A 27,515-nucleotide genomic window follows, 5' to 3' on the forward strand; every position below is an offset into this window, starting at 1 on the left:
TCGCGGTAGGACACGGCCAGGCCCGGCCCCGCCGAGGAGGGACGCGAACCCGCGGCCCCGGGGCGGAGCCGGGGCGGAGCCGGGGCCGGGGGTGGAGGGGGGGCAAAAGCAGAGAAGGGGCGGGGCCAGGCGAGGGGCGGGGCCGGGGGCAGGCTCGGCGGCGGATCAGGGGCGGGGCCGGAGCCGGGGAGGAGCGGAGGGAAAGGGAGGGGGCCAGGCGCGGGGCGGGGCCGGGGGAAGGTTCGGCGGCGGGGCGGGGGCGGGGCCCTGCACCGCCCAGGGGCGGGGCCAGAGCCGGGTAGAGGCGGGGAAAGGGGGCGTGGCCAAGTGAGGGGCGTGGCCGGGAGGCAGGCCTGGCGGCGGGGCGGGGGCGGCACCGCCCAGGGCCGGAGCCGGAGCCGGGTAGGAGCGGGGAAAAGGGGCGTGGCCAAGTGCGGGGCGTGGCCGGGGGCCGGTTCGGCGGCTGGTCGGGGGCGGGGCCGGCAGGGCGGAAGTGGCGCCGGGATTCAAAGCGGCCGTTGAGGCGGAAGCGGCCGTTGCTGGGGCTGAGGCGAGGTGAGGGGGGAGGGGCGGGGCGCCCCGGGGCCTTGCGGGGGGTTGGTGGGTGCCGGGGGGGGGGGGGCGATGGGGTACAGCGGGGTGCGCGGTGCTTATGGGGGGAGACCCAGAGGGTGGCGGGTGCCTGGGTGTGGTGGGTGCTGGGGGGGCGAGAAGGGTGTTTGGGGGGGGGCCTGGGGTGCCCATGGGGTGAGGGGGGCGCTGAGGGGGTCTGAGGTCCCCAAGGGGTGAGGAGGGTGTTTGGGGGGGGTGTGGGGTGCCCAGGGGGTGAGAAGGATGCTTGGGGGGGGTCTGGGGTGCCCAGGGGAGGAGAAGGGTGTTTGGGGGGGGGGGTCTGAGGTGCCCAGGGGAGGAGAAGGGCGTTTGGGGGGGGTCTGGGGTGCCCAGGAGAGGAGAAGGGTGTTTGGGGGGGGTCTGGGGTGCCCAGGGGAGGAGAAGGGTGTTTGGGGGGGGGGGTCTGAGGTGCCCAGGGGAGGAGAAGGGCGTTTGGGGAGGGGGTCTGGGGTGCCCAGGGGGTGAGGCGGGTGCTTAGGGGGGGTCTGGGGTGCCCAGAGGGTGAGAAGGGTGTTTGGGGGGGGTCTGGGGTGCCCAGGGGGTGCTGAGGGAGTTTGGGGTGCCCAGGAACTGTAGGGGCTGGTTCAGGCATTCTGGGGTGCTGAGGGGGTGAGGGGAGTCCCTAAGGGGTGAGGGAGGGTGTTGAGGGGGTCTGGGGTGCCCAGGGGGTGGGGGGGGGTGTTGAGGGGGTCTGGGGTGCCCAGGGGCTGAAAGGGGAAGCTTAGGGGTGCTGAGGGGGTGCCCATGGGGTGATGGGGGGGCTGAGAGGGTCCGAGGTGCCCAGGGAGCGAGGGGGGGTGTTGAGGGCGTCTGGGGTGCCCAGGGGGTGCAGGGGAGGTGCTGAGAGAATATGGGGTGCCTAGGGGGTCTGGGATGCTTGGGGGGGGTGTTTGGGGGGGGATGGGATGCCCAGGTGATATGGGGTGCCAAGGGGGTGGGGGGGGGTGCTGAGGGGTATGGGGTGCCCAGGGGGTGAGGGGCTAGGCTGGGGAAGGGGGGCTGCAGGGGGTACAGTGGGGTGCTCGGGGGGGGCGGTGGGGTGCGCAGGGGAAATGGGGGGGGTGCAGGGGGTGTGGGGCGCCCAGGGAGTGGGAAGAGCATGTGTGTGGGGGGGGGTACAACATGGGCGCCCCGCTCACGCGTCCCCTGCCCCTTCCCCAGGGCCGAGCCGGCGATGCCGCCCCCCGGCTCGAGACCCCCCCGGCTGAGCTGGCGGGTGCTGGCCGAGAGGAACCAGAGCGTGGCCCCCGTGGGCGTCTGGGTGGAGAGCGCTCCGGAGGAGTCCCGACGGAGCCTGGCCTTCGTGAGTGCCGTCTCCGGGCTGCCCCCGGCACCGTCCGCGCTTCCGGAGCCTTTCCCAAGGCTCCTCCGACTTCTGCGACCGCGACCCCTGAGCTGAAAGCGAGCTTCATCTCCGAGTTTGAAGGCGGCCTGAAACACCGCTCCTAAAAAAAAAAAAGCAGCGGATTTTATACTTATTTTTCAGGAGGGTCACGGGAAAGACCCTGTGGCGCCCGCGTAGCCTGGGCAAGCCCACGATACCTCTCCGAATTGATTCCCCTTGGCTAAGCTGTATTTTTTTTCAGGGAAAATCCGTCGATTTTTAAAAATCAATCAGGTGGGGGGGATCCAGCCTATGCTCTAATCGATGGTCATTAATCACTTAATTATTCGCCCTGTGCTGGAACTGTCTAGTTTCAACTTCTTGCCGCTCGATGTTGACTTCCAGCAAAGATAGCATGGGCAAAATCAGCTTTTTTTTTGTTCCCCCTGTGAATTTTTCTGCTCCCCCCACAACTTCTTGCTTTTTCCGAACGCGCTTTGGTTTGTCGGCGCTGATTTGGATGGTTTCGATGCCGATCTCCGCTGTACCCCGTTAGAAACACTTAAAGGAAGTCTCCGCTGATGCTTATCTCGGGGATTTCTGCTTTGAGGGTTATTACAAGAGGACTCGAAGTGCGTTAAAAATAGGATGATGAGTTCAGTCCCCTGTAATTAATGTCTAAACGTTACAGAAGCTCCTGCACTTCGGAGATGATTTATTTCCATATTGTAATTTAAATTCGGAAAGGGCGAGATAATGTATGGAAATGAACCATCTCCGTATTCAGCACGACTCTGAGCTCAGCGCTGCAAAACTTCTCGGGGAACTGAAATCTTCCCGGGGGGAAGCCGGGCGCTCCTGGCTGTCCGCTCCGAAGCTCGTGGTCCTCGCCGCGAGAGCTGAGCCTCGGCGGCGAGCGCGCTCGAAACGCCCGAGCGGCGCTCGGGTTTAACCTGGCGCGGCTTTGCCTCCCCTTCCGCAAGCCGGGCTTATCGCGCGGCGCGTTTTGTCGCGCGCCGGCGGTGGGAGACGGGGAGGGAAACGCGCGGTTGGGCGCGCTGGCGTTCCTTATCTCGCCTCGGGCCTCGCGCCTGCAGGTGCGTGCGAAGGTGCGCGGCGTTATCGGAGCTTATTTAATACGCTTTTATAGGCCAGGAATCCTGAATCGCCTCCTGAATCGGAATTGCTAATAACGGTGCCAGCAGGGAGAACGCCGAGTTGTTGATGGCATCTTCAGCGTGGTTTCACGGAGCTCTGACTTGCTTTTATTGTTAAGAGCGCAAACGTCTCCGTGTTTCCATGCTTTAGTCGCTCGGGGTGGCGGGGCCTTGCTGTTAATATTCCTGAGAGCCGGTGGGATGCGGGGTGCATCCGACTCGTCGTTTCGAGGCTTGTAAACAGCACGTATCACAAAAACGCCATCCGATTCGTACCAGCCGCGAGCTCCTGCCCGACGGCGTCGCGCCGCTCGTCTCCCTTCGCGCCCTCGCCGGCCCCGTGAAGCGTGCTCGATGCTGAGCGACGTAAAACTAAACGTCTGGATTAATAAAACTAGAAGCGCGGTAGGTGGCAGGCTGCCTCCGCAAACCTCGCTGGTCGCTTTTTTTAAGCTTCCACGTAGATATTTCTTAATTTTTTAGACTCGAGCCCTCCGCTCCGTCCCCGGAGACTCGATTTCCTCGCTTTAGGCTGCGCTGTGGTTGCTCGCGGTGTGGCAGTGACGGCCAGGAACGTTAACGCCAGCTTTCTCGAAAGCTTGGGAGCGTTAGCGGAATCGTTGGCCCGGCTTCAAGCGGGAACCTTGAAAACGCTGATTTTTAGGGCGGTGTTTTTAATCTTTTACTTTGGGTGGTAAAAATATCGTCAGAGCGGGAGCCCTCCCTGCGCCGCGGTCCGTCGGCTACTTCCCCGACACGCTTCCAGCCTCGCTGTCGCATGGCGTTCAGCGGAAGAGCGGATGTGGGACGTTGTACACGGCACTAATGGGATCAGAGGTCGACCCATTGCGCTCTCGTCCGGGCGGCGAATGTTTTGAGCATCCTTTCGCGAGAGCAGGGTCTAGGCCTTGCCGTGTTAGACCGCGTTTCTTTCTTTGTTCTTGCTGCGCGCGTTATGGTCACGGGAGGAAGCGTGTACGCTCTGCGCTGGGTAGGTCCGCGCAGCGATTTCTGAGGCACTGCTCGAGCCGTCGTTGGGCAAGTTTGGAACGAAACGTTGGCGTTAAGCGCCCGTTTGCTCCAGGTGCTGCTTGCCCAACTCGTGTACGCAGGTTTGGGGAGGGAAACCAGGAATACGAGCTCCCACGCTAATGCAGTGTAGCAAAAGTCCCGTGAAATCTCTCGCCCCCTTCTAGGCTTCAGCGTTTTGGGTTGAAGAGGAGCTGAAGGAGCAGGAAAGGGAGAAGGCGGCGAGCCTGAGGCGTTTCCAGGGAGAGGTGAAGCAGAGGGTGAATCAGCAAGTCCGGATGAGAAGAAAGCAGCAGCTGCAGAGATCCTACGAAGCGGTGAGCAAACCTCTGTCCCCGCCTCTTCCGAAAACATCGCACCCTCTGTAATTAAAAAAAACCCTTATAAACCCTAAGGCCAAGACGTTAATAAGAAAAAGCGAGGAAGCTTGCGGTTACGGCAGGCCCTGCGGCTCCAAATTGCGACCCCTTGAGCCAGATACGGCGTGACGTCTTGCCTTGCTCTAACCCCCGCGGGGCGTTAAGCCCTTTGCCTCCCCGCGGAAAGGTCGTCGACACTCTTGGCCGGCAGCTGGAGAGCAGAGTCCTGGTGCCCGGCGCAGAAACGCGTGGAGTTAAAAAATAGCCAGGCCGCAAAGCGTCAATGCGAACGTCTCCAAGTTGCGTTTGAGCAAAGCGATGGAGTAGCTGGTTTCTGCTGTTCCTTTCCCGGGGCAGTTTGTTAAACAGCTCGCAAAAGACACGCTTTGATGCCGAATCCCTTTTCCTGTTTCTCCCAAGCTTGTTTTAAATTAGTCCCCGAATATATTTAATCGTTCTGACTTTTCAACAACCACCGGTAAGACTTGCCGGGACCTCGCTGCGGAGCTAGAAGGCAGAGCGCTGAAATATCAACGGTTTTGGACACTCATGGGGTGTCTGCGCTCTTTCCAGCGCTCCAAAAGCACGGCCCAGTAGGTATGTCCTTGTGTAACTCCGTTAGCGCCGCTCAAAACTGAACCATAACCACTCATGATGTCTCACGGCGCCTGCTGAAGAAGATCGTTGCTTTAGTGTCTTGTGCTGTAGCACGTAACTGCCCGGGAGCTTTTTGACCTCGGCTAGATCGATCGTTCCGGATCTGCCTGCGGCTTTTTATCTCGTGGTTTTTTTTTTTTTTGTCCCTGCAGGCGGAGAAGGAGAGCTGCGTTGCCCTGCAGTACTCGGACTCGGCGCTGCGCTTGACCCCCAAGAAGAACACGTGCGTCTTTCAGAGCAACCCCACCTCCACCATCTGCAGCCCCCGTGCTCGCTCGGCCCCCGCGCGGCCGCTCGCCGAGCAGGAGCGAGGGCAGCAAAGCGAAGCCTTCCGGCAGCAAGCCGCCAAGGTGAGCGATTCCTGGCCGCGGCTCCCGAGCATTTGACTTGTTCTCCGATTGCAAGGTCATTACTAGGAAGCTGGAGGATGCGGTGAACAGCTTTCCCACCTGGGGCGTGACAGGAGTTAACCTTCTTCGCATCTCGAACCTGCGTGTTGCGGTCTCCTGATCGCTGGGTTGAGAAGAAGCGAGCGTGCTTCGTGGAGGTGGCTCTGCGATATCGCAGCGGGCTTCCCCTCTCGAGTTAATCATCTCCGTACCTGCTTCGCCGTGCTGGTTGGTGGCGGTTCGAAATGGAAGGCGGGCGATACTTCTAAATATTGTGGTGGCCCTCCGTAGGGCACATCAGGGCGTCAAAACCGATAATAGGTGTCTTCTGAGGATGCCGTGCTTGTACTTGACGCACCGCTTCTAGGCGCGGTAACTTTTTAGTAAACGTGCTGTGCGAATTTTTAGTAAACCGGCTACAGCCCCTCTACGAAATGAGCTGTTGCCATGCTGCGACGTCCTGTCGGAGAGGAGGCACTAGGTGGTGCCACCTCCTTGCAGCTTGTGTTGTGCAGAATCGGTGTGTGGGCTCTTGAAGTCTTGAGAAACGCAGGTTAGGAACCCACTTAAGCTTTTTGACAGCAATACTTATCGCTGCCTTCGACGTTTGATGAAGTACTTGGGTTCACCTAGGAGTTAGAGTTATTCTAGTCGAGCTACTGCTTGCCTTTGGGCAGATGGATATCATTTCTGCCCGGACGGTAGGCGTGAGAATCAAGGATTCGGGACTTTTGGCACCTTAGGAGTGCACGAGCTGTAACCAAGCCCTTTACCATGCTTGGGTCAGGATTTGGAGGCATTAGGAAGCTGCGGAAGACATTTGGGATCACAGGTTACCCCGCTTGTGCATTATATCTGTTTGAGAAGCAAATTTTGGGTGGAATCTCGCTCCCTTGGCAAAGCACCGAAGCTCTTGGTTCAAACGAGATGTGTTAGGAGCCTCTTTGGTGCAACTAGACTTTTTGACGTAGCCCTCGCAGAAAGCAGCTGGTGACCTGTTGTCGTTTTTTTGTCTTTACCTTCCCTCTGACGGCAGCTTAGCGAAACCATGAAGCAAGTTCGTCGCCGGCTGGCGTCCTGCAAAACGGTGCCCGAAGGAGCGGGGCCTCCCGAACTCCCCGGCGGCGTCTGGAGCGTCGGCGCGAGGCGAGATGTGAGTGAGGGCGGGAAGGTCCAACGCTAATCGGCGGCTCCGAAGCATAATGCGGTGTTTTCGGCAGAGGTAAAACAAACGGGGCTTTTGTGACCGGATCGGTAATCGGCCCGTGGATTTAAATGAACTGGGCCTGAGGGCTCGCTCCCATCGGACGCTTCCACCTCCGCTCTTATCGCTACTGTTCAAAGAAAGCGGCAGGATAAAGTGAAGGGAAACATCTCTGTTTGCAGAGACGGACAAAAGATAAGATAAACTAGGAAATAAGACTTCAAAAAAGCTATAAAAGCTTTAGTTCGTGATACGAGCCTTGGGAATCTGGGAAGAACGGAGTGATAAAGCCTCCTTTTCTGTGCCTTTACTTCAACAAACCCCAACAACTGTTTCCCTTGCATCAACCCACGTTTTACATGGGTGGCGGAGATCTGGAGGGCTTTCCTCACCCCGGGCTGACTTCTGGGAGAAAAGCGGTGGTGGTGAACATCGCTTTCCTCCAAAGCGGTACGTAGTAGCCTGGTACGGAGGTTAGTCCCAAGTGCCCGACCTTTTGTGCCGTTGAACTCAATCGTGTCTGTGTCGCTTGAGTCCTCGGGAGCAGCCTTGTGTCCCAGGCAAATCTCGCGAGTATGATTCCGCTTTCTATGCGAAGGCTATTCGTAAACAAGAACAGGATTTTTGTCCCTCAACGGGTCCCGCAGAAACAGCGGCAGCGACCCAACCCGGTATTTTGTCTTGTTGCTTTTTCTGGAGCCAGTTTGCCGCCCATCTTGCGATTCTTGGATCCCGTCTCTTTTCAGCTTCATCAAAGGTGCAGTAGATCTTGGCTGTTATCTAGAAGATGCTTTTTTTTTTTTTTTTTACAAAGGGCTGGTCTGGCTCTTTCCCTTCTGCATACCGTTGGATTTCTGTTCGAGAAAGCCAGCTTTGTGGGGAAAAAAAGAGTCAGAGGAGCGGCGTAATTACGGGCTCAGAAATCTTGCGTGCGGTTCAAATCGCTAAACGTACCTTCTGTCGAAACCCTCGACGCGTTCAAACCGCTCGGCGAGACGGAGTGATTCAGTTCCTGGCTATTAGCGGCGCTGAAGCCTCGCATGAATAATACGGTGACCGCCCATGCGAGCCAGATGGTTAGGGAAGACGGTGAGAAGTCGCGGGCCGTGCGGCGGCGGAGTCCTCCGACAAGTGCCGTCCGCGGCAGTAAGAAACGGGGGGCTGGAGGCACCGTGGCCCAGCCCGTCCTTCCCCCCCCCTTCCCCGAAACTTGCTGCGCTTATTGTTTCTGAGAAACGTTAATCTACCTTCTTTTTCAAAACCTCTGACAAAGAGGATTTAATAGCTTCCCTAGGCAATTTATTCCAGGAGGGAATATCTTGATTAACTGCATTAGTCTGTTTTAATACTCCAAGACAGTAGGGGGAAGAAAAAAATCTCTAATGGTAATCTGAATCTTTCTTCCTGTAATAAATGCCTGTTTCTCCATATCCAGAGCAGATAGGACAAGGACGGCAGCTTGCGCCCTTCTCTTCAAACGCGAAAGGCTGCCGGAGACTTCTCGGCTCGAGCGTCGCCGCTGTAGCCTGCTACCTTGCCCTTTGCGTTTGTCCTCGCTGAATTGCTTTCCGTTTCTTTCCTGGCCTTTCTTTGGTGTGAACGCGGGCGGTTTTAGCCCGTTCGCAAATACTTCTGCAGCCTCACGTATAGCTCGGGGGCGTCTGCGAATGTAATCAAGGTATTTCTTTCTTCCATCGCCCGGGTTGTTAATGAAATTATCAAGTAGAGCCCGGTTAATACCTCCTCTCATTTTCTCAGTGAGCTACTGAGACGGACTCTGAATACCGGTTTTAATCAGTATTGCACCTCATTTATAATGGTTTCATCTAACACGTCTTTCCGTAGCGCCCTTACAAAAATGTGGAATTAGGCCACGTCAAAAATTAGGCTAAAATAGCGATGTCGTCTCCTGCGCGCTTGCCTGTGAGGCTCGTTCTCCTCGTCGCAGGAGGAATTTAAACCAGCTAGACATGGCTCGCTCTTGACGAGTTCACGTTGCTTGCTGCTTATATTGCCGTGTTGTAGCTGCTCATTTGCAGGATGATTTCCTCTTGGTTTTCCAGAAGTCAGAGCTAAGCTTTGGAGGCTAAAATCCCCGGCTTCTCCTCTTTAGTATTTCTTCCCCCCCCCCCCCCTTTAAATAAACACTGCTTCTGCCCTTTGCTGCTGCTCTCTGGACCATCCTTGCTCTCTGCACGTTCTCAAAGGTGATCGTTAGCAGCTTGTGTGCCAGTGCTGGAGGTATCTCGGGACAGGTCCTGCCCAATAAAAAAAAAAATAATCCTCCGCTTCTGGGAATAATCTGACTTTTTCTTGCCGGTTCTACTCCAAGATTTTTCTTGCTGCTGCTATTTGCTCAGACAAAAGCATAAAACACTTTTTGGTTCTTTTCGGCGTCCTCTGATAGCCGTCCCTCTCCTGGAGCAGAGTCCTTCTCTAGCGTCTCTCACTAAAAGCATGTTTTTTTTTTCTTTTCCTTACCTTGACGTCTCTTGTTTCGCTTAGGGCTCTGGCCTTTTTGGCGCTTGTTTTGGGTTTTGTCCCCGCACGCTTGTGTTGTCTCCTACGTGATTCTTTTAGCAATGCGACCCGTGCTCCATTTCCTCGGCGCTCGCATTGATCGCGGGCACAAGAAGAGCTTGGGACTTGGCCAGGTTCGTGGTCTCACTATGCTTCGCGTCTTTCTGCCGCGGCGGGGTAGTTTTGCACTTGTTCAATTAGCGTTGTTTAAAGGAGCTGCCACCTCTCCTTCAGTTCTGTTTCCCTCCCCCCACTTTTCTTTTTCTTTCTTTCTCTTTTTTTTTATTCTTCCCCTGAAGAGCTGCATTCCCGGAGATCAATAAACAAGAAGCCTGCGTTCCTGAAATCTCTGCCGTTCCTCTCGCCTAGAGATTTCTTTTGAGATCAAAAGCGTTCAAAGAGCTTGCCGGATGGTCTGTTCCCGGCTGCGTTTCCTTCCCGAGCAGATCTCCGCATGGTAATGGAGTGGAAATTACCTGTGCCGAGTTTCAGACGATCCCGTTCAAAGCCTACAGCCGCTTGGTAGGCTGCTGTAGGTCCCCAGCACGACAGCACCCAAATTCTTTTCCCCCAACTGATCATCGCCCAAAGATGTTCAGCAATTTTGTTTTCTTTTAACGGTCTGGGCTTCAGAGCGTCCTTAGTATTACAATTTTTACATTATTTCTTTCTACTCCTCTGTCCTTAGCTCTTCTGTGCCGTGTTTCTGCCGCTTTTTTCCGGCATCTAAAGCGGTCACTGCCTCAACGCGCTGTCCTCCTCTTGAGCCGTCCTCTCCCTCCCGAACAATCCCGTTTTTCTGCCTTGCTGTCCCTTCAGCTGGCTGCGACGGGGAATAAAATCCTGGCTCGGAGCTTGCTTCTGGCGTTTTGGTTGCTAATTTGTAGGAAACAATCTGCTGCCTCTCAAAATATTGTTAACCGCAATCGAGTAGCCTGCCCACTTACCATCTGAGTGAGTACAGTGAGTCCTCGGGTGTCCCTCAAGAGATCCTACCCGCCCCTAATCGCTGCAGTTGCAAAACAGAGTCTGGAGAGGTCTTTCCCTCTTCTTTCCTTCACCCCCCACACGTCTGTCCCTCTGTTTCGGCAGTCTATAGGAACGTGGTCACGAGTTACCCTGCTAGTTCGGATCCTCCGGCTCTTGTGTCCTTCGGTGATGCTTGAACACGTTGCGTTGCTGCTCGCCAGATCTCAGCTGGCTCTGCGTAACAAGCGCCCTCGAGTTGAGGTGCCTTCGGACCGTGCACAGCTACATCCGAACTTCATATTTATACCCGTCTCCTCCTCTTTCTTCCAGAAACTGGTGTCATATGGGACAGCCCCAGGACCCGGAGAAGATGAGGGTGAGGAATTTCTTCTGGCTGGACATCATGACCTTCCAGCTGAACTGCAAGACCAGGCAACTGCCCCGCATGAGGCTGAGCAAGAAGATGGCTTCTACTTCAGAATTGAGTTTGAAAAAGTAAGACTCGTACGGGGCTGGGGCAGTTGGTCTTAAGAGGTTCAGATTTGGGGGGTTTGGGCTTATTTAAGCGGAGGCAGCGAGGCTGCTTTAATCATGTTTCAGTTCCTGCCGCAGGTCTGATTAACTCTTAAACCTACTGTCACCTTTGGTTTAAACTGGCCAGAGGAAGGCGCTTGTGAACTAATTTCTTGATCTGTGGGCGCAAGATCAACGTCTTTAAACGCCAAAAGCCCGTTAGTGGATATAACTAGGACGCGAGCTCCGACTCTTGCGCCCCCTTTTTCCGAATAGCCGTGCTATTTCCACGTTGCTGTTTTCCTGCTTTAATCTTACAGCTGCGGCTTCAAAAGCTGAGCTTTATACGTGCCTGCCTAGTCGCGCCAGTTGGCTGGCGCTCAGTAGAAAACCGAGAGCGCGATCGCATCGCGGGCTCAACCTAAATCCCGAGCCGCAGCGGGGAGGACCTGCAGCTGCCTCTGCCATCCTGCTGCCCGTGCCGGAGGCAGCGGTGGGGTGGGAGAGAACCGCGGGTGCATCGGATCAGCTGGAAACCTCCTATAAAAGAGAAGAGCTTCGCCTCGGATGAGCGAGCTGGCTTCGCTCGCGCGATAGCTTTGCGCTTCCCTTACCTCAGGGGCATCAGGATGGGGTGAAACCTCTCCCCCCGTAGAGGCAGCGGATAACTGCTCGCTTGCGCGAATTGAGTTTATCGATTCTTTTGTTTTCGGGCAGATCCTTAAGTATTTGGGGTGGGGAAACATTGAGGACTTAGCAAATACTTTACAGCTGTAGCAGCGTGGCCCACCTCACCCGGTGACGAGTCCAACTAGAGAGCAGGAATGCGGCTCGACGACTGAGGTGAACGTAGGGGAGAAGGTGGAAGTTTACGCTGAGGTTTTGGGAGACCCTGTGTCGCTTTTCTCTTTGCTACCACGTTTGAATTTTTCCTGTAATCCGTGAAGTTCCAAATGAAAGCTTGGGGGGGGAAGGGGATGAATCCATATTTAAACTAAAACGGAAAACTCCTCCGAGGGTGTCTTGGAGGCATTTTGACAAAGCTTTATGTGCTCGTGCTGCCGCGTAGAGATGGAGAGCGTGTCTCTTGTGACCGGTGGTGGGAAAGAGACGCCAACCTACATCCTGAAAGCAAGTGCAGCACTTGCTGGCTGTTACCCTGGTGGGATTGCGTGTAGAGGACTACCTCCAGCTAGGAGGACCTCCTTTGCTGAGGAAGGATGAGAAACTTGACAGTCAAGGTGCTGATGGTGCCCTCTTGTATCGCCTTTCAGCTCTGTGGTGGATCACTGAAGGATTCGAGCTCGCCCGCCTCTCCCCAGAGACCGAACGCCAATTACCGAGCTCCCCTCGAGCTCTGGGCCGGTGTCGACAAAGAGGAAACGAAGAAGCAGGTTTGTCCGCTAGCGCCGAGTCCTCGCCGTGGGGCCCGGAAGGTGTCGAGCCTAGGGGATGCTGCTAGCTCAGATAAGCCTTGGAAACGGCCTTGATGTAGGAAGCAGCTGCTAGTTTTGTAAGTTCGTCAGTGTTGGTGGCATCTCGGGTCTCGAGCAAACCTATCACCACCTTTTTTAAGGTCATTGTGTCCGTAATTACGACTGTTATTTCTCCTCCTGCAAAATCTGGAAGCTGAATAATACTGAAGGATGAATAATACTGAAGCTGAGTAATACCAAATACGATAGTTTGGGGAGAAATGAGCTTAGTTCACTGCGCAAGGCAAGATGAAGGCCGCAAGGCGTTGCGGTTTGTTTTCTGCTGTTACGTGCAGGGAGAGGAGCTGCCAAAAAGGCTGCGGAAAAAGAAATAAATACCCGCTTTATCTCACTCGGGTATTAGGCCGGGAACAGAAAGGTTTCTGCCACATCAGCACGTAACACGCAGGACGGTAGCTTTACAGCCCGGCCCGCGGGCCTGACGCTCGCCGAAGCCCCTCGGCCGCGCTCTCGCCGTGCCCCGCGCGACCGAGCGGAGCGGTTGGAGAAGTCGCCTCCCTCTTGGCCGGCGGACAGGGCTCCCTTTTGTCTGCTTGTTCGAGCAAAACGACTTTGTGTTTTTTAAAATGGATTCGGAAGCCGTCTGAGCTTGCTGGGTTTTATCGCGCGCCGCTAGCGGGGCTCGGCTCTTCCTCGCGGCACGCTGAGAGCCTGATGTGATGACGAGGCCCGAGCGAGTTTGGCTCCTGCTGATGAAGGAGATCCAAAGACACCGTGTCAGGCTGGGATGCCTGAAGGAAGCAATTTCTTTTTTTATTTTACTTGCTTCCTTCTGACTTTTAATCCCTCTTCGTTTCCCATTTATAGCCTAAAACTCGAAAGGACTTTGAACAGATTGCGTTTTGGTTCTTTATATATGTTTTTTCTAGCAAACTGACCCCAAAATCCGATTGTGGTTTCCAGAAGGCATGAGAGCAGCTGGGGTTTGTCAGGCTATTCCTTCCCCCGTCGGTTCCCTCAGCCCTTTGCTTTCTATCTCCTTGGCTCTGATCCACCCGGAGATAATTGCTGTTGCAGCAGTCTCTCTTCCCTCGTGGGTTTTTTCCATCCAGCTTTCTCCGCTGTCAGCCGGGCAATCTCTCGAGCACCTTTATTTCCCGCTCGCTCGAAGGCGAGATGGCCCAGCCCAGTCCAAAGCTCTTGGCCTTGATGACAAAATCTGTGCATCGCCTTTTTCTGGCATTGTGGAGGTCAAACGAGCTCCATAATGACCATGGAGCTGGGAGGGCTTTTGGCGTGAGCTTTAGCCAGAAGGTTTCCCTACCCTTCCTACATCTGGGGGTTAAAGCTGAAGTCCCCGGTGCTAAAAATCTCCGTGGGGTCAGTATGAGGCCTGTGGTTCCTCAGGCCTCTTGGGTTTGTCTCAGCAATGAGTCTGCCACATCCACGGTCCTCCTCTCGCATAACGGGTCCAACTCTTGTGTTGTATGTTTGTGTTTTGGGTGGGTTTTTTGGGTTTGTTCTTATTTTTGGGGGGAGATTACAGGTTTCTTGCGGCAAACCGCAGGGGACCACCGGTCCCCAGGTGGATAGAAGTTCTTGGGCTGTAGCTTGTAGCGCTCATCTAGCGGTGTGTAGCGGGAACTAGCTCTTGTACTGTCCGGAAAGCACAAATTTAGGAATTTGTCAGATGAAAGTTTCCATCTGTAGGAAACTTCAGCCTATGGGCGTTGGTACAAAGCTCTCAGGTGCTCCAAGATGTCTCAGTCCTCCTCTCATACACCACCTCTGCAGGACCGAGGGGAAGCTGGAGCACTAGGAGATGTTCGAGGAGCCGCTGGGGAGGGAGCGAGGTGTCAATCCTCGTAGGCAGGAGCTCCGGCAAGCGATCGAGCTGAGCGCCGACGCAGACACTACCGCCCGCACCAACGCGTCCTCCTCAGAGCCGTATCTTCTCTTTTGTAGCGTCAAAACGAGTACCTGCGATACAGGCGCCTCTTCATGGACATCGAGCGGGAGCAAGTGAAGGAACAGCAGAGGCAGAAAGAGCGGCAGAAGCGAATCGCCACGTGAGTGCATGCCGGCGAGCGCCGGTCTCTCCGCGCCGCCCTTGCTCGCTCGTGCCCGGGCAGGGTAGAGGCGAGCAGGTCTCTTTTTAAGGCTGGAAAGGTCTCGTGTGCTGGCAGCGGTTCCCACTTCCCTTTCGTGGCCTAGTAACCGAAACACAGAGGCTTTAAAAAGACTCTGGAGCTCGATGCGCAAACATCATGTGATGGGTAGCGCTCTTCCTCATTTGCAGCAAATCGGGCCCGATAGATTAAAAAAGCAACTTGATTGACTTAAAAACAAACAAAAAACCAAACAAGGAGTAAGTTGAAGGAAGGCCAGTGCTGCAAGTGCCCGTTGTAAAGGCCGAGGCTGTTTCCTCGCTTTTCTTTGCACCCGGTTAACCCTGGGGTGGGATCCACTCGACTAACCCGGGAGGAGAGACCTCTGGGCCACCTTGGAGCTCCTCGGTGCTTCTCTCATGTTCCCGAATCCCAGCGCAGCTCGGATAGGAGCTGGGGGCCGAAATCTCGGGCTGCGAGAGCCGCCGTTCACAGAACCGCGGCTCTCCCTGGGGAACCGATCCAGACCCTGTGGTCCAGGCTGCGTTCATGACTCTGTCAGCGGTAAATTGCTCTTATCTCTGGGGTGTTTATACTGGGCCCTTCACCCTCGCGGCTATAAACGTATATAGCGTAATAAAAAGATTTCCTCGCTTTTGTTCCAGAGCTGAGAACCGGGTATCTGTGTAAAAGTATCTGTTCTTGATTTGGTGCCTTAGTCATCTTCTCCTTAAGGAGGTCCTTAAGGAGGAGCTCCGCAAGCTCGCATCGAAAGAGGAAAAATACTCTAGATCGCTCTCTGCCTTGCTCTAAGACAAAGCGATGCCGATCTGCGACCGTATCCACGCTCTAATGCCGCCTCTGTGACGGGTGGACTTTGTGGGAGCAGCACAGGCTTGCGAGGGCAGGATTTGGCCTCCCCTTAGACCAAAGTTACCCAGAGGACGCTACGGCAGGTCCCCTACAACCAGCTCCGATCGCTCCGAGTGGGCAAACTAGCCGGCAGAATAAACGACTGAGCCGTTAAATCCAGATCTCCGCCTGCGCGGCGGTCTTGCGGCGGGAGATTCGGGGTTTTTCGCGGTCGCTTTTCGGCGAGAAGTTGCAGTTGCAAAGCAAAGTCTCTCCAGTCGCGTTCCTCAAGTATAAATTGGCTTTCGGAGCTTTGGAGACCCTTTCCCGCCCTGGAAGCACTAGCGAGACACCAGGGGGCTTTCTAGTTAGCGATCTTTTATTTTATTTTATTTTTATTTATTTTTTTTTCCAGTTTAGGGGCATTGCTAGCCCTGCGAGCCGCTCGGAGCATGTGCGGAAAAGAGCTGGTTTTGTAATTACTTAGCGTAAAGCTAAGTTGGCCTTGGCCTTAGCTTCTATAGCAGAAGATTTATGGCGGTGTAGTTAAAGCTGTATTACCACTTCATTTAAAAGACATTTTTGGAGTTCATAACTCGACTAGAGAAGTTTGGCTCAGGCGCTTTCCTTCTTGATGTATGTATTTGACCCGCCGAATGGAGTAACATCCGAAATGTCTTATTCTATTATGCTTTCTCCCCCTGGCTTCTGCCCAGCTTTGATTCTTTTTTTTTTTTCCCGAATGACTTTTGGCAGCGATTGGGGTATAGAACGTGTTATTGCATTTGGTATTCATCAAAAGAAATAAAATGGCAGATGCTTCGGTTTAAAGTCTTTGTGCTGCGTAATAGCCGCTGCTCAGGGGAATGAGCTTTGCGTTTTGGGGAATTTATACAACCCAGATTCCACTAAAAGGGCTGAAGTGCCGCGGACGTGCAAGGAAGACTGAGGAAAAACGTGGCAGAAAACGCCTCTTTAAGCACCGTGAATACGGTGGGGCATCTCGGCCCAGGGTCGCGTCCTCCCAGACCGACTCTTGGACGCTTCCGTACCCTCGAATTTCTGACGGACGGGGGGCAAAATAGCTTCTGGCCTGTTTAGAGTAGGTGTGGGATCCGTGGAGCTTTTCTGCTGCACCTGGTGCTGCTCTACAGCCCTGGCGTGTTCCCCGTGGCGGAAACGGCAAGGACGGCTCCTGGTAGGACCCAGTCTGCCCCGTGTCTTGTCTGGAACAAGAATCTCCAAGCAAGGTCTTAGGAGAGCTTTGACAGGTGGCTTTCAGCAGCTGAAATCCAAAGAGGAAGCCCTCGGTGGAGGTGGCCTCTTGGGGCATCCCCTACCGATTCCTTCCCCAGAGGAAGGACCTCTCTGAGGCCTTGCAAGCGGTGCTGGAGAGTTTGCTCTCCAGAGCTGGCCGGCGTTTGGTGTTTGGGTGGACGTGAGAGGTCCACCCAACGTGTCCGTGAGAAGTCAAAAGTGGGGGAGATGGGGCTGGGAAGCTGTTGTTCCTTCTGAAGGCTGTGTAAGAGCCTGGCCACCGCTGTTGATTTTCGAAGGATAGGAGAACGTCTTTAACCATGCGTGGTTTGGATGAAAGCAATATCGCGTAGATCCGCTTGCCCTAATCTTACGGCTGAGGGGCAGGTGCCCGCGGTCAGATACACCGCGGGGAATGGAGGTTGCGCTCGGGCAGCTCCTTCCTTCTCTCCAGAGGTCCAGCGGAAGGCGTTTGTATCCGCAGGATTAAGAGCAAGAAGGAGAACCAGCGTCGCGCGGAAGAGCGGAGGATGCAGGAGATGGCCCAGCAGCAGGGACCCTGCTCGGGGGAGAGAGCCTGCGAAATCCTGGCCCAGCTCGAGCTGGAGGAGAAGAGACTGAAGAAGATGAAGGAAAAACAGCAGCGGAATAAGGAATATACGAGGTGAGCTGCATCTCCTGTCCTCGTGCGAAGCCAGACGTCGCTGGCGGACGCGAATACTTTTGTCCTCTGTAGGTACGTAGAAGCTCTGAGAGCCCAGATGAGGGAGAAGATACAACTGTGCAACATCGACTTGCCCCCGCTGTGCTCCTGCGGGTCTGATTTCTGGGACTCCCATCCGGATACTTGCGCCAACAACTGCGTCTTCTACAAAAACCACAAAGGTAGGAGCTTCTTCTCAAAGCCAAGTGGCGTCGACCTGGTAACGGCAGGCAGCTGCCTGCAACCCTGGGCTTTACAGGGAGGAATCAAACCCGACCGGATGTTTCCGTGGTCCTGAGCCGCTGTCTGATGCTGCGCAGAGCAGCTCGTGGCTGCCGGGGCTATAAACGGACTCCGGAGAGGGTCCGGATCCTCGCGCGTGTGCTTGCTTAGGGACTTTAGACAACTGCCGTCGATTAAACTCGACGTATTTAACCAGATTTCTTTCTTCCTCCTGCGCTCCAGGTATGTCTCATAATGCCGCACAGATGTGCGCCAGCTGCTAGACTTAACTCCTGCAAAACTCGGGGAAACTCGAGTGCGGCGCTCGGGGAGAAACCGGGTGCTTTGCTGCTGTTTTCTTTTTTTTCCTCTAACCGCCCTCCGTCTCTTCGGGGAACCGTTGGGATCCTCGGCGAAACACCAGCCTCTATTTTTTAGCGCGTTAAATAACGCTGCTGTCATACGTACGTGTGTCGATGGGGGGAAAACTGTAAGGAAAATACTGCAAAATGGGCTTGTTTAAGGGCACGGAAAACGAGCGGTTTTTGGGAATCTCTGCTTGAGTGCCAAGCCTCTTCCCCAGAGGCTGGGCGCAAGGCGGGAGGGGAGATTGGAAATGGAAGCGGCATGTGGAAAACTTCAGGCAGGACGTGACGACTTACCTTAAACACCAGGGCTTCTGTCCCAGGTTTTAAACGGCTCCGAAGCCGAGCCCCGTTTTCGGCTGCGGATGAAACGCTCGTCTCTCAACGCCCCTTTTCCTTGTGTTCCTCGCCCAGCGTACAGCCAAGCCCTGCAGTCCGTCGTCTCGTCCTGCGACCTCGCCGAGAGGAATTCGGCGGCGAGGCTCCCCCTCCGCGACTTTGCCGCTCTCCGCGCCGCTCCTCCCGCCAAGCGCCTCTGAAAGGGAGCTGCTGAATCGCCCTGCGTTTCGCCGCCCGCCCCGGGCCGCGGCGTGAGTAGACATCGCCCGCGGCCCGGTGCTGACGCGGGAGCGGCGCCGCGCTTGTCGTTCGCTGGGGCCAGTGAGCGCGGAGGTGCGTCCGCTCCGCCGCGGGCCGTGCTCGGATTTACGCTGTCCTTGTTCGATATCGCTCGGGGCGCGCGGCTCCCGCTCACCGGAAGCGCTGGGTGACGGTAGGTGCGAAGGAACTGACCGCTGTGCGGGCTTGTTTATAAGCCGGTGCTCGAATTTTGCCCTGCAGCTGCAGAATGAACTGGTTGCCGTGTGTGTGTGTGTGTGTGTGTGCAATTCTCTTATTTTCCTGGAGCGAGAAATAAAGGGAAATACGGAGAAACGAGATGCCTGGGGTGAGTCGCTTCATTTCGGTCGTCACCTGCGAGCCTGCTTACGCCACACGTCTTGGATCACTTCGAGAGGTTCCTTGCCTGGGTGCTGGCAGTGCTGCCAGCTGTTTTGGGGAGCTAAGGAGCGGGATTTCCCCCGCCCCTCCAGAACCTTGAGGAAGTAGAAGGACTTTGGAGCAACAAATCCCAAACAGATGATGTTGGAGACGCCAAACTGCTAAGATTTGGGCAGTTCCGCGCGCGTTGGGACCCAGAAGGTGAGGGCAACCCCGGAATCGCCGATAGGGAAAGCTAGTTCCCGGCCCCCGATAGCGAGCCGATTATCGCGGCCCCAATAACCGTGGTGAGCAGTCATTTATTAATATTAATTAATTCCCCCTCCCCTGTTCTCCTCCGCCCCTTCGAAAGCAGCCGCGCAAACAGCTTTCGGATAAAGTCGCAAGTCCCTGCCCCATTACCGCCGGCGTAACTCCGCGTTCCTGGCCAGAGGTTACGGCGTAACCCGTCGTTAACTTTTACCGCCGCCTCTGCCTCGCCGTGGGTCGCCTCGGCCTCGCTCCCTCGCCTTTCCAATATTAACAGAGGCCGGAAGACCGGGCGGCCTCCGGGGCCTCCGAGTGCTCCGCGCTTACTGATACCTATTTTATTTTTTTTGGCTCTCGAGCGCAAGCCGTTATCGGCGAGGAAACGCCGCGACCCGGAACCGTCGGCGGCTCCAGGGCCAAAATTCAGCTGCCTCCCCCCTGCCCTGGGGCCGCTTGTTGGATGTCTCGCTCCTGGCTCCACTGCCTCCGGCTGTCGCTGCTTTTTCCTCCTTTTCCCCTTTTTCTCCACGTGTGGAGATGCCCGTGCGGGGTTTTATCACCTCACCCTCCTCCTCCTCCTCCTCCTCCTCCTCCTCCTCGCTTTCCCTGCCGGAGCAGGGGGAGCTGGTGCCGTGGCTCAACGGTGCTGAATCGCTTTTTCTCGAAGGGGGAAAAAGTGCGGTGCCTGGCCGCTGACGTCTTTTCCCGGGACGGAATAGCCCTGATGTCCTCGGATCCCGAAACTTGTGACCTGCCGCCGCCGGGAAGCTCAAATCTCCCCTCGCCACGGCATAAATGGGCTCCTTGCAGCACCGGGGAGGGGGGGGCGATTTTGCGCTGGCAGCGCTTCCCAAATCCCCGCGAATAAACCCGGGGGCCGAGCTTTTCCCACGGCCGTCGGGTGTCCGTGCCCTGGGCGCTTCCCCCTCACTTTTTTATTTCCCCTTTGCCTTAAAACAGCTGCCGGGGGGGATTTTGGGAGCGGCGGCCTGGGGGAAAAAAACACAAAAAACGATCAAACAAACAAAAAAAACCTCCAAAACCCCCAAACCACCCCCCCCCACCCGTGTTTAAAACACGGAGCCGAAGCTTTTGCACCGGGGCCGGGGGGGGGGGGCCGGCGTGCAGAGCTCGGCCGCCCTCCCCTGTGCTTGCACGGGAGAACTGGGCTCTGTATAGGGGGAAGGGGCCCTATAGGGGCTCCGTATAGGGGGAAGGGGCTGTATAGGGGGAAGGGGCTCTATGGGGAGGGGTCTGTATTACAAGGGGGTCCGTATATGGGGCAGGGGCTGTGCGGGGGGGGGGGGGTCTGTGCATGGGGATGGGGTTTATATATAGGCACGGGGCTGTATATGGGGGTGGTGGTTATATATATAGGGCTGGGGGGGGGGTCTGTATTTGGGGCAGGGGCGGTGGCCGCGCCGGGAAGGGGGAAGGGGGATCGGGAAGGGGAAGGGGGAAGGGGAAGGAGCCGGGCCGGGGCGGTGCCGGTGCCGAGCGGGGCGGGCCGGAGCCGGGCGCCGGGGCGGTGCGGGGCGGCGCGGCCCCGCGGGGACATTTAACCGGCGGCGGCGGGGCCGGTCCGGCCCGTCCGGTCCCGGTGGCAGTGACAGTCCCGGTCCCGCCATGAGGGTCGCGCTCGCCCCCGGCATCCGCCTGCTCCGCGCTCTGCCCCGCGACAGCCGGTGAGCGGGGCCGGGGGGAGTCGGGACGCGGGGACCCTGGGGGGCACCAGACCGGCGACACCGGGACCGGGACACGGGGACCTTGGGGGGCACCAGCCCGGCGACACCGGGACACGGGGACCCTGGGGGCACCAACCCCGGGACACCAGGACCGGGACGACCAGGGGGGTCCTGGGGAGGGACCCCAGTCCGGGGCCCCCGGGACATGAGGACCCTGGGGGGCACCAGCCCAGGGACACCGGGACCGGGACCGGGGGGGTCCTAGGGGGGCACCAGCCCGGGGACATTGGATCAAGGGACACTGGGATGGGGACAGGGGACCCTGGGAGCCTGGGAGGCACCAGCCTGGGGACACCAGGACTTGGGGACCCTGGGGGGCACCAGCCCGGAGACACCGGGACACAGGGGGGTGCTGGGGGACACCAGCCCGGGGACACTGGGTTAAGGGACACCGGGACGTGGACAGGGGACCCTGGGGGGCACCAGCCCAGGGACACCGGGACCGGGACCAGGAGGGTCCTGGGGGGGCACCAGCCCCGGGACACTGGGATGGGGACAGGGGACACCGGAACGGGGCACACCAGCTCCAAGCTGGGGATGCTGGTGCCGGCAGAGGGACTGGGGACGCTGGACCAGGGGACGCTGGCACTGGGCCAGGGGCTGGGGACACCAGCACCTGCCTGGGACCGGTACCGGAGCAGGGACACTGGGCCAGGGGACAGCAGCCAAAGGGACACCGGGACTGGGGACACCAGCACCAGACCAGGGAACGCTGGCACTAAGCCTGGGACTGGGACCAGAGCAGGGGGCACTGGGCCAGGGGCTGGTGACACTGGTACTGGGAGTGGGGACGTTGGCACTAGCTTTGGGGACACCAGCACCGGACCAGGGGATACCGGGTCAGGGACCAGGGGCACCAGATCTGGGGACACCAGGACTAGGGCAGGAACTGGGGACACTGGCACTGGACCAAGGAACACCAGTGTTGGGCCAGGGACCGGGGACACCAGTACCAGCCTTGGGGACACCGGCACCTGCCTGGGACCGGTCCCTGGCCAGGACACCTGGCACCTGGCGACTCCTTCACCGGGGCCTGGCGGGGAGCCACCGGCGACGCTGGCACCTGGCCGGAGCCTGAGGCCACCGGGGGCCACCGGGGCCGGTGCCACCAGCTCGGGGACGCTCGACGGTGCCACGTGGCCCCGCAGCTGGCCCCGTTCCCGCAGCCCGGGGCATCCTGTTCTACAAGATGACAAACCCAACCTTGATTTTTTTTTTTTTTTTTATTATATATATATATATTTTTTTAAGCCGGTGTTTTTCGAAGCTTGTCCTCACGCGACGCCGTTGCCAAACGACTCGGCGCTCCAGCGGCCGCCGGCTTCCTCTTTCCGTCCCGCCGTCAGTCTTTCCGTCCGCTCCTTGAGTCAACCTTTTTTCCCCCCCCTCCCTTTTTTTTTCGGTCGGCCGCGTTCCCCGCGCCCCTTACTCACCCCCATCCTCCCAGCTCTCCGTCGCCACCGGAATTGGGGCAACGCGAGCTTTCCCGCACTCTGCTCCGAGACCTCCGGGGCTTTTTTTTCCCCCCCTTCTGAGTTGCTCCGCGATGCTGTTACGAGGGGGATTTTTTGGGGAGGGGGAAGCGCTTGGAGCTTTCGAGTTTCAGCCCCTGGTGGGGCTCGACTGGGGGCCCCGCGAGCCGCCCTGGCGCCCATCCCGACGCCCGTCCTGACGCCCGTTCCGATGCCTCTCGCCCGCAGCTACCGGGGCCTGACGCTGCTGCTGACCTTCCTGTTCTACACCAGCTACCACCTCTCGCGCAAACCCATCAGCATCGTCAAGGTAGAGCAAGGGGTGGTGGTTGGGGGGGGGGGGGGGGGGGTCCCTAAAATCCGGCGATGGCGGGGGTATGACGACGACACCCCGCCGTTGTCCCCCGTCCCCAGCGCGGCCGCTGTGCTCTCTCCGCAGAGCCAGCTGCACCTCAACTGCTCGGCGGCCGCCTCTGACCGCCGCAACGGCTCCAACGGCACGGCCGGCTGCAGCTGGGCGCCTTTCGGTAGGGCGCCGCCGTCGTGTCCCCTTCCCCAAAATCCCCCCCTTTTTTTGGCCACCGAAGGGCGGCGAGCGCCGACCGGTGCCGCCCTGGCGCCGTTTCCCGATGGAGCCATTTTTTCCTGGGTCCTTTTTAATTTTTTTAAATTTTTTTTTCTTCCAGATGGGGATAACTACAAGGAGCTTTTCGGCGCCCTGGATAACGCCTTCCTGGTGGCCTACGCCATCGGCATGTTTATCAGGTCCGCTGCCCCGAATCCGCCTGCCTCCGGCCTTTTTTCCCGCCGTCGCTTCCCTCCCTGCCGGCCCCGGGGCTCCCGCTCGGGGTGGGGGAATAAAATCCAGTAAATCCGCTTTTTTTTTCCTTTTTATTTTAAAATTTTTTTCCTCCCCTTGGGCTCGCAGCGGGATTTTCGGGGAGCGGCTGCCACTGCGGTACTACCTGTCGGGGGGGATGGTGCTGAGCGGGGTCTTCACGGCGCTCTTCGGCCTCGGCTACTTCTGGGACATCCACGTGCTCTGGTACTTCATCGTCATGCAGGTGAGGCCCCTTCCGCCGGGAAGAGCCGCTCCGGCGCAAAAAACACCCCCCCCCCCCCGACTCCATCCCGAACCTTGTGGCCGGTCGCGCGTGGGTGCCGAAACTGCCTCAGATCCCTAATTGCGCCGGCCTGGTTGAGCTGGGTCAGCGTGGCCCCGTTTGGCAACAGCCGGAAACGCCGGCACCCGCCCGCGGGAATTTGGGCCACGGGAATGCGGGTTGCGGCAATATGGGTCACGGGAATATGGGTCGTGGGGACGTCAGCTGCGGAAATATCGGCTGCGGGAACCGTCCCAACTCGGCCACCTGCCCCCTGTGATTCACCTGGCATGGCCACAGTGCCGGCACCTCCTGGAGGGGGCGGAAAACCCCCCCAAAGCCAAGCGTTTTGCTCCGGGTCTGTCCGGATTGGGGTGAAATCGCTCAGTCTCTCCCATATCGGCCATGGGGCGGGAAAAAACATGGAGTCGGCACCGCGCCACGCCGTTTTTCCCTCCCCTCCTCGCTTTCTTCGCCAGATCTGCAACGGCTTGGTGCAGACGACGGGTTGGCCTGCTGTGGTGGCCTGCGTGGGCAACTGGTTCGGAAAGGGAAAGTGAGTCCTCGGGATGCCTGGGAAAAGGGGGGGGGGGATCGGTCGCCCCGCTCCCGACGGAGGTGCCGAGGTCGGGCGGCTCGGCGGCGCCCCACTCAAGCGCGGCCCCGGTGCCTTGCGCCAGGAGGGGGCTCATCATGGGTGTCTGGAATTCGCACACCTCCGTGGGCAACATCCTGGGCTCGCTCATCGCCGGAGTGTGGGTGTCGTCCGCCTGGGGTCTCTCCTTCATCGTGCCCGGCGCCATCATCGCTGCCATGGGCCTCGTCTGCTTCTTCTTCCTCGTGGAACGTGAGTGGCACCCGGACACGGCCATGCCGATGCTCGCCATCGTGCGGGAAAACCACCCGGGAGACCCTTCGGTGTTTTTCCTGGGGTGTTTCGCTGCTGGAAAAAAACACCGCCGGAGCTGAGCGCTGGGAGAGGATTTAAGGATGGCCGCCGGAGCGAGCGCTCACAGGGCCACCTCTCTCCTCGCAGATCCCGAGGACGTCGGCTGCAGTCCGCCTCTGCACCACGTAAGTCGGAAAATTTCGCCGACGTCCCGACGGTGGAAATCAGCCGCCTCCGGGTCTCGCGGAGGATGCCGCCGGCTCCTCCCGGGAAACGCCGGCCCGACCGTCCCCGTTTCAGGCAGCGCCCGGGGAGAAGGACGCCGAAGCGGCGTTGCCGGATGACGGGCCGCTCAGCGCCACCAGCCGCACCAGCCTGGACCGCTCGGAGAGTCCCAAGGAAGCGGCCGAGGAGGCCGAAGCCATCAGCTTCCTCGGGGCGCTCCGGATACCAGTGAGTAGCATCCGCCACCCAGTATCCCAGTCCAAACGCCGCCGGGAAGCTGTGGTGATGGAGAAAGGGGATGGAAAGCACCTGGTGGAGGAGATGGTGGGTGGTTGTCCTCCCGCTGATGTCTTCTCCTGTCCTCCTAGGGCGTCGTGGAGTTTTCCCTCTGCCTGCTCTTCGCCAAGCTGGTGAGCTACACCTTCCTCTACTGGCTGCCCCTCTACATCGTGAACGTGGGTGAGTATTTTTTGGGGGGGGGGGACAGAGGGGGGTGACGCTGAGATGCGGCCGGTCCGCCCCCCGCCGGAAGCCACCTCCTCATCCCACCGCTCCATCTCCCCGCAGCTCATTTCGGCGCCAAGGAGGCGGGCGACCTGTCGACCCTCTTCGACGCTGGCGGCATCGTGGGTGCGTTGCCTGTCCCCGTGTGGCTTCCTACCTTTTTCCGCCTTTTTTTCCAATGCTGCAATCCTCTCCGCAGGCGGGATCATCGCCGGCCTCGTCTCCGACTACACCGGTGGCCGGGCCACCACATGCTGTGCCATGCTGGTCGCCGCCGCTCCCATGGTGAGCGTCCAGCAGCCGGGAGCGTCTCCGCCGGCTCGCCTGCTCTGGCCCCGCTTTTTTTCCCCCTAAAAAACTCCCCCAAAACACTCCCAAAACTAAGTTTTCCATGAGCTGGAACGCCACCGCGGATGGGGGATATGGTGGTGGTGGAGGGGTCCGGAGCGGATCCTCACCCTCTTGCCCCGGCGGCTCTGGGTTGACGCTCCCCTTTTGGAAAAGGGATCCACACTGCGGCCGCATCTCTTTTCCTTCATCCGCGTCTCTCTTCCTTCAATCCTCCCAGCTCTTCCTGTACAACCACATCGGCCACAACGGCATCGGCGTCTCCATGGGTGAGGAGCTCCCGCCGGCGCGAGGGCGACCCGCTTCCCCGCTTTCCCCTCTCCCACCGGCCTTCGGTCCTCCGGCTCGGAGGTCCGGGACGGCAAAGCGGCGCCGGGGGCGAGCGCGGTGGTTTTTCCGGGCGGGGGGGAGCGAAGGGAGCGGGAAGAGACGGCACGACGTTCCTCTCCGCCGGCAGCCATGCTGATCGTGTGCGGCGGGCTGGTCAACGGACCGTACGCCCTCATCACCACGGCGGTCTCCGCGGATTTGGTAAGAGCGGCCGTTCGGCGGCGCCGGGGCGGACGCGCGATGCCGTCGCTGCCGCTCCGGCCCTGCCGACACGGCTTTGCCTCCCCTCGCCCGCTCCGCCAGGGAACGCACGAGTGCCTCAAGGGCAACGCCAGGGCCCTCGCCACCGTCACCGCCATCATCGACGGCACCGGCTCCATAGGTGCGTACGGTGCTGGCGGCCCGTTTTCGGGATCCCCGCTCCGGCGCCCCCCTGACGCGTCATCCCGCGCAGGTGCCGCGTTGGGACCGCTGCTGGCCGGCCTTATCTCGCCCACCGGTTGGACCAACGTCTTCTACATGCTGATCGCCGCCGACGTCTCCGCTTGCTTGGTGCGTCCTCCGTTTTTCCTCCTTTCCGCCCCAAAACGGGCTCGGAAGAGCCGGCAACGGCGCCCACCGGGTTTGGGGACCGACGCGGTTGTGAAGCTCTCCTCCTCTTCCTCCCCCAGCTGCTCTCCCGCCTGGCGCTCAAGGAGATCCGCGGCTGGCGCGGCTGCGTGCCGAGGAAGCGAGGGTAGGTGCCGGCGGCTCCAGGGAAAACGCCGGCATCGCCGTGGTGGTGGGTTTCGGCGCCGGCGCGCTCCCGGGGGTTGAGCCCGCCGCCGCCGTTGGTGTCTTTGTAGCTCTAGTGTGCAGCTGACCGAGTCAGCGCTGGCGGGCGAGTAGCCCGGCGTGAGTATGGCCGGTGTTTTTTTCCCCCCTCATCCCGAAAATAATCAAACCACAAACACCGAGATTAAAAAAAAATCATTCACTCGGACGCCGCCGGAGCAAACGGTTGATTATCGCTCCAGAGATGGGCGCTTAAATCCCATCGGGAGTTTCGATCTGGATGGGCCCCCCCTCTCCGGGATGCTGAGCTTCGGGGCAGCTCCCGGCTTCCCCCCCACCCCCTTCCCAAAGTTTGGTCCGTTATGTCTCCGTTGCGTTTGCAGGTAAAAGAGCAAATTTTTCCGGGCCTGCCGCTATGGTGAGTTCGGGCCCGGTGTCCGGGTTTTCCAGCTGCCGGTGGAGGGGCTGCGGGAAGATGCTTCGGGTTTGCGCCGTCCCGCCGGTGCGGGAAGCAAGCGGCTCCCGTCGCCGGCAATATCCTGGCGGGGTTTTTTCGGGCAGTGTGGCAGGTGGCGGTGGCTTCCTGTGGTGCTGGGCTGCTCCCGGCGTTTCCGCCTCTCTGGCTTCGGAGCGTCCGTCGCGTGGGCCGGCCGCCTGGCTCAGCCGCTCGCTCTTGTCCCCCGCAGGTTCGCCGAATTTTGACGTTCCCGTCGCCTCCGTCGCCAGCCGCGAGGAGCCCAAGGGCGGCGATACGCCAGCAGCGTTCGCCCGCCACCCCGGATGCCGGAGAGGACACCAGAGCGGACGCCGGAGTGGACACGGCTCCATCCCGCCACGGTCAGAGCAGCGAGAAGCCCCGTTTTCCGGGCTGGTTCCCGGCCGCCGTCCTTTGGTTTTTCCTCTTTTTTAATATTAAAACAGTGCTCAGGCCGCGCTGCCGCTCTTGCGTTTTTTTTCCCCCCCCTCCGTGGGCAGGTCGCGTCGGCAAAGCCGGAGCTCCCGCCGTCCTCCGGCTGGGGATTTTCGGGAGCCGGCGAGGGGGAAGCTGCTTATGGCGCCACTCGCCGAATCTGTGCTTTTCGTTAAGCCCACATTCAGTTGTTTTCCCCCCCAAAATGCCTCACCCTTGCTGGAAAAAGTGGCGTTTTTTTTTCTTTTTCCTTTCCGTACCATCCGGCTGCTGCGAGTGCCCGGCTCGTCT

General features: G+C 58.7%; 2 protein-coding genes across 7 annotated transcripts; both read left to right on the forward strand.

Moving 5' to 3' along the window:
• Positions 1-505: 505 nt before the first annotated feature.
• On the forward strand, positions 506-18,270 carry CCDC15 (coiled-coil domain containing 15). Its single transcript, XM_067310262.1, has 11 exons — positions 506-555; positions 1,774-1,915; positions 4,290-4,439; positions 5,291-5,488; positions 6,564-6,680; positions 10,551-10,715; positions 12,008-12,127; positions 14,135-14,238; positions 16,871-17,050; positions 17,123-17,271; positions 18,091-18,270. Exons 2-11 carry the CDS (start codon positions 1,787-1,789, stop codon positions 18,213-18,215), a joined length of 1,437 nt encoding a protein of 478 aa, XP_067166363.1. The 5' UTR covers positions 506-555; positions 1,774-1,786; the 3' UTR covers positions 18,216-18,270.
• Positions 18,271-20,440: 2,170 nt separating this feature from the next.
• Positions 20,441-27,247, forward strand: SLC37A2 (solute carrier family 37 member 2). 6 transcript variants are annotated; one of them, XM_067310191.1, is made up of 20 exons: positions 20,441-20,609; positions 22,370-22,451; positions 22,581-22,668; positions 22,828-22,906; positions 23,070-23,205; positions 23,724-23,800; positions 23,925-24,091; positions 24,281-24,318; positions 24,434-24,586; positions 24,727-24,817; positions 24,926-24,988; positions 25,062-25,147; positions 25,431-25,479; positions 25,668-25,741; positions 25,844-25,922; positions 25,995-26,092; positions 26,212-26,276; positions 26,386-26,434; positions 26,698-26,732; positions 27,001-27,247. In XM_067310191.1, the coding sequence occupies exons 1-18, from the start codon at positions 20,551-20,553 to the stop codon at positions 26,426-26,428; spliced, it is 1,527 nt and encodes a 508-aa protein (XP_067166292.1). In that variant the 5' UTR covers positions 20,441-20,550; the 3' UTR covers positions 26,429-26,434; positions 26,698-26,732; positions 27,001-27,247. The 6 variants fall into 6 exon arrangements, with proteins under 6 accessions (XP_067166292.1, XP_067166290.1, XP_067166291.1 ...); XM_067310189.1 differs by having other exon boundaries at positions 26,698-27,247; XM_067310190.1 differs by lacking the exon at positions 26,698-26,732.
• Positions 27,248-27,515: the final 268 nt, after the last annotated feature.

Source organism: Apteryx mantelli, chromosome 23 (genome assembly GCF_036417845.1).
Source record: "Apteryx mantelli isolate bAptMan1 chromosome 23, bAptMan1.hap1, whole genome shotgun sequence".
Taxonomy (NCBI): domain Eukaryota; kingdom Metazoa; phylum Chordata; class Aves; order Apterygiformes; family Apterygidae; genus Apteryx; species Apteryx mantelli.

Coding starts and splice junctions, on each gene's coding strand:
- CCDC15 (XM_067310262.1), top strand. CDS start 1,787: ATGCCGCCCCCCGGCTCGAGACCCCCCCGGCTGAGCTGGCGGGTGCTG. Junction 10,716..12,007: donor TCAGAATTGAGTTTGAAAAA/GTAAGACTCGTA, acceptor ATCGCCTTTCAG/CTCTGTGGTGGATCACTGAA. Junction 17,051..17,122: donor CGGAATAAGGAATATACGAG/GTGAGCTGCATC, acceptor TGTCCTCTGTAG/GTACGTAGAAGCTCTGAGAG.
- SLC37A2 (XM_067310189.1), top strand. CDS start 20,551: ATGAGGGTCGCGCTCGCCCCCGGCATCCGCCTGCTCCGCGCTCTGCCC. Junction 22,452..22,580: donor AACCCATCAGCATCGTCAAG/GTAGAGCAAGGG, acceptor CTCTCTCCGCAG/AGCCAGCTGCACCTCAACTG. Junction 24,319..24,433: donor GCAGTCCGCCTCTGCACCAC/GTAAGTCGGAAA, acceptor TCCCCGTTTCAG/GCAGCGCCCGGGGAGAAGGA.